The sequence below is a fragment of the Otolemur garnettii genome, unplaced genomic scaffold, assembly GCF_000181295.1.
Source record: "Otolemur garnettii isolate 467f Iridium unplaced genomic scaffold, OtoGar3 scaffold00003, whole genome shotgun sequence".
In the NCBI taxonomy this organism is placed as follows: Eukaryota; Metazoa; Chordata; class Mammalia; order Primates; family Galagidae; genus Otolemur; species Otolemur garnettii.
In genome coordinates, this window is record NW_003852398.1 from 1,430,715 (window position 1) to 1,434,902 (window position 4,188).

Below are 4,188 nucleotides of genomic sequence, written 5' to 3' on the forward strand. Positions count from 1 at the left end.
TGGAAACCAAGGAAGACTGGGTGGCAGGGAGGGCGGAGTCAGCCAGCAGAGATGCTGCTGAGGAGCCCTTTGGACTAAGCCCGTCCACACCCTCATCTCTAGGGGCTGGTTCCTCCCTATCTCCTTGGGTCTAAGTCTTGCTTGGAGGAGGGCAGCCTGAGTTGAGGGGTTATTTGCCCTCTCTCCTGAGAGGCAGCGTAGTGTCAGCAGTATGGGGCCAACACCTGGCTTTTCACCCATCATCCTACTTATTTATCCATTCAACATATATATATTTTTGGTGCCTCCCATGTGCCAGGCACTCTTTTTAGCAGAGTGGCCTTGGGCAGGTCCTGTACTTCTCTGAGCCTCAGTTTCCACCTCCTTAAAGGTGGGTGCTGATCCTACTATAAGCACAAATTGTTACAAGGATTACAAGAGCTCACGCAGGCAAAGTCCCGGGTACACAGCAGATGCTCGTGAAAGTCTGAGCTGCTTCCTTTCCCTCCCCTGTGTTTTCCTTTCCTTTCCTTCCTTCCTTCTGCAGAACCCATGAGGAAGTGAGAGCTCAGTGCTTTCTAGCAATACTCTCTGCCTGGCTTGAGGGACATGCATGTTCCTACACGTACACATCCATGCACACACATATGCACAGATCCTCACCCTTCCCGTTGTCTCTGCTCGTGATTCCTGGGGCCAGCACCAACATGAGCTTTGAGCCTATGAGATTCAGCCCACTGGGTCCAGAGGAGCCCTGAGCACCTGTCTGGGAATGCTGAGCACAGCACAGGCTCTTCCTCCCTAGGCCCCAAATCCCGGTGCCCAGCTGTGTGTTCTGGGAGCCTGCAGACTCAGGCCAGGGGGAGGGGGGTTCTTGGTGGCTTGGGGTCCTTAGAGTCTCCAGGAGTCACATTTGGGGAACTGGGAGCAGTTTCTTCAGTGTCCTGGAGCTGGATCTAGACAGCCTTGGAGGGCAGCATCCTCATGACTTCCTGAAGCGGTGTCCTCAGTGGCTGCTCGGACAGCAGCTCCCCCAAAGGCTCCTCCAAGGGGCCTCCTGTGTGTCTCTGAAGGAACCTCAGTCCCCACAGGCTCTTGCAGCAGCTCAGAATGTTGCTGGGGCACACGGTGCAGGCCAGCGCTGGCTTCCTGAGGAGACACAAGCACAGGCCAGGGCTGAGGCAGCCACAGAGCAAGGCCGGGGGGCAGGCTTGGCCTTTGACTTTGCTTCCACTAAGGCAGCAGTTCTCAACCTGTGGGTAGTGACCCCTTTGTAACAATGAAAATACATCCTGCATATCAGATATTTACATTACGATTCATAACAGTAGCAAAATTACAGTTATGAAGTAGCAACGAAAATAATTTTATGGTTGGGGGTTGCCACAGCATGAACTGTATTAAAAGGTCATGGCATTAGGAGGTATTAGGAAGGCTGAGAACTGTTGCACTAAGGGAAGGGTGGGGTGGGGTGGGTCAGGGGACCTCCTTTTGCCACCCAGGGCAGTACACGGGCAATAGGGACTCTCCCTGTCAACCCACAAGGAGGCACATTCAGGGACTTGCTTTCAAATCCCAATTCAGCTTTTAACACACAGAGGCAATTTCTGAGTATCTACAGCATGCCTTACCCGAGTTGGGAAGGTGGAGAGAGGTCTGTGTTATTCTGTCTCTCTTTAAAGTACATTGGCCACTGGGGGAGTCCAGCTCACTGCTCCCTCTCCCTTCTTTACAGAGAGGGAGGGGCATCTTGTTGCCTTTGGAGTTCATCTGAGGGTAGCTGTAGATTTGGAGGCCTGACTTTGTAAGGCTTTGTGAGCAAGGACACAGCTGACACCCATGCCCACAGCTGCCACCTTTGACGCATGGGCACATTCCAGCCAAGCCACTGCCAGAGGCCCCAGCATGGCCCACGTGCTCCCTGTAGGGTGGTCAGTCTCCTCCTCCCCAGGACACTCCATCTGCACCTGGCCCTCAAGGTCATCTCTCTGGCGATTCAGAAGCTGCGGGTGTCCCGTGCTATGTTAGCAGTGTACATATTTGACCAAGAGGCCAGGTATTTGCGCTTGGATTAACATTCCAGACAGAGCCAGAGAAAGTGACTCTCACTGAAAGTGGCTCTGAGCAAGTGACTCTCACTGAAATCACAGAAAAATTGTGCTGGCTCTGGCCTACAAAACAACTACTTCCTTCTTTTAAGGGGCTTAAATACCACTTAAAATAATACTATTTTGGAAATATCACATGTTCATAGTAAAAAATTTGGAACACGAAGATTAACAAAAAGAAGAAAATAAACATCTCAAGCAATTCCCCTGCTCAAGTATATCGTTTTGTTATGTGCCAATTCAGTCATTAAATATTTTAAATGGAATGCATTTAGCATCCAGAAGGCCTCTATAGGTATACAGCACATACACACCATCTAAAGAACATTGAAAAGAATACCAGTGTAACTGCCTCTCAGGTTAAGGGACAGAACTTTATCAGCACCTGACTTGTTTCAGCAAATATTTCTACATCCCTAAATAACTGATTGTATTGTTCTGCCTATATTTTACTTTTATATAAATGGAATCATGGTTTCTTATTTGTTGTTGTTGTTTGTTTCTTTGTTTTATTTTTAAGGCAGAGTCTCACTCTGTTACCCCTAGCTAGAGGGCCCTAGTGTCAGCCTAGCTCACAACAACCTCAAAATCCTGGGTTTGAATGATCCTCCTGCCCCAGCCTCCTGAGTAGCTAGGACTATAGACATCCACCACAACACCCAGCTAATTTTTCTATTTTTTTTCTTTTTTTTGAGATAGAGTCTCAAGCTGTCACCTTGGGTAGAATGTATGGCATCATAGCTCATAGCAACCTCCAACTCCTGGGCTCAAGCAATTCTCTTGCCTCCTCCTCCCAAGCAGCTGGGACCACAGGTGCCTGCCAGAATGCCTGGCCATTTTTTTGGTGCAGCTGTTATTATTGTTTGGCGGGCCTAGGCTGGACTCAGCCAGGCCAGGTGTATGCGGCTGGTGCCTTAGCCGCTTTGAGCCACAGGCGCTGAGCCACAATTTTTCTATTTTTAGTAGAGACAGGGTCTTGCTTTTGCTCAGGCTGGTCTCAACTCCTTAGCTCAAGCAATCCTCCTCCTTGGCCTCCCAGAATGCTAGGATTACAGAGGTGTGAGCTATCATGCTTGGCTTGGAATCATGTTTATGGGTTTTATTCTATAGCTATTTTTTGTGGTTGTTTAACATTCTTTTTTTTTGAGATTAAACCACGTTGATGGGTGTACCTTAGCTCATTTTCACTGTTGTAAAATATTTCCTTGTATAACATACTTCACCTTATCTATTCATTCCCTTGGTTGACATCCAGATTGTTGCCAGTTTTTTACGAGAAGGGCTGCTCAGGACATCCCTGAATCTGTCTCCTGGTGCACATAAGTAGAAGTTTTAAAGTAGAAATCTGGAGTTTAAGTGCTAAGTCATGAGTGTAGATGGTTTCAAGTTTAGGAGTTTGGCTGGACTGCTTTCCAGAGGGGCAGCACTGGTTCCACTCCCACTGCGGGGGGGGGCGGGGGGCAGGAGAATGTCGCCGCTCTGCGTCCTCACCAGTATCTGGTCTTGTCAGACTTGAGACAATTTTCTCAATCTGTTGGGTGTAAAATGGAATCTTCCTGTTCTTTAAGTTTGTTTCCCTGATTACTAATGAGGTTGACGTCCTTTTTATTTTTGCTGGTCATTCACATTTCTCCTCTTGAAAAGGTCTATTCAGGTCTTGTATCCATTTGTCTTCTTTCCCTTCTTCCTCCTCCTCCTCCTCCTCCTCTTCCTCCCTCCTCCTCCCCTTTTCTTACTGATGCATAGATGTCTTTATATATGTCCGAACACTCACATTACACTTTGGGTTACGTTACTGATCTCCCAGTGTGGGACTTAACTCTTCACTTTCTTTCTGGTGTCTTTTAGAAAAGAATTTCTTAATTCTAATAGTCAGGCTTATCTATTTTTCCTTTGTGGTTTGGCTTCTTGGCCCTTATTTAATAAATCCTTTCCCACCCCAAGTTCATAAAGGTATTCTATATTTTCTTTTAAAAGTTAAATTTTTGCTTATTAACCTATCTGGAATTGATTTTAGTGTATCAACTAAAATCGAATTTTATTTTATTTTCCCATCCCCTTCCCCTCACAGCACTCCTGAATTTTTTTCTTTTTTTTTTTT

The 4,188-nt window shown here is 47.0% G+C and overlaps 1 protein-coding gene across 1 annotated transcript in view; it reads right to left on the reverse strand.

The window, feature by feature from the left end:
• Window positions 1–830: 830 nt before the first annotated feature.
• HRH2 (histamine receptor H2) overlaps window positions 831–4,188 on the reverse strand; it is a gene marked incomplete at its 5' end in the record, with an annotated part of 25,604 nt that continues 22,246 nt past the window's right edge. Inside the window, 1 exon segment of the mRNA XM_012806584.2 lies at window positions 831–1,128. Coding sequence (XP_012662038.2) covers window positions 831–1,128 — 298 coding nt within the window.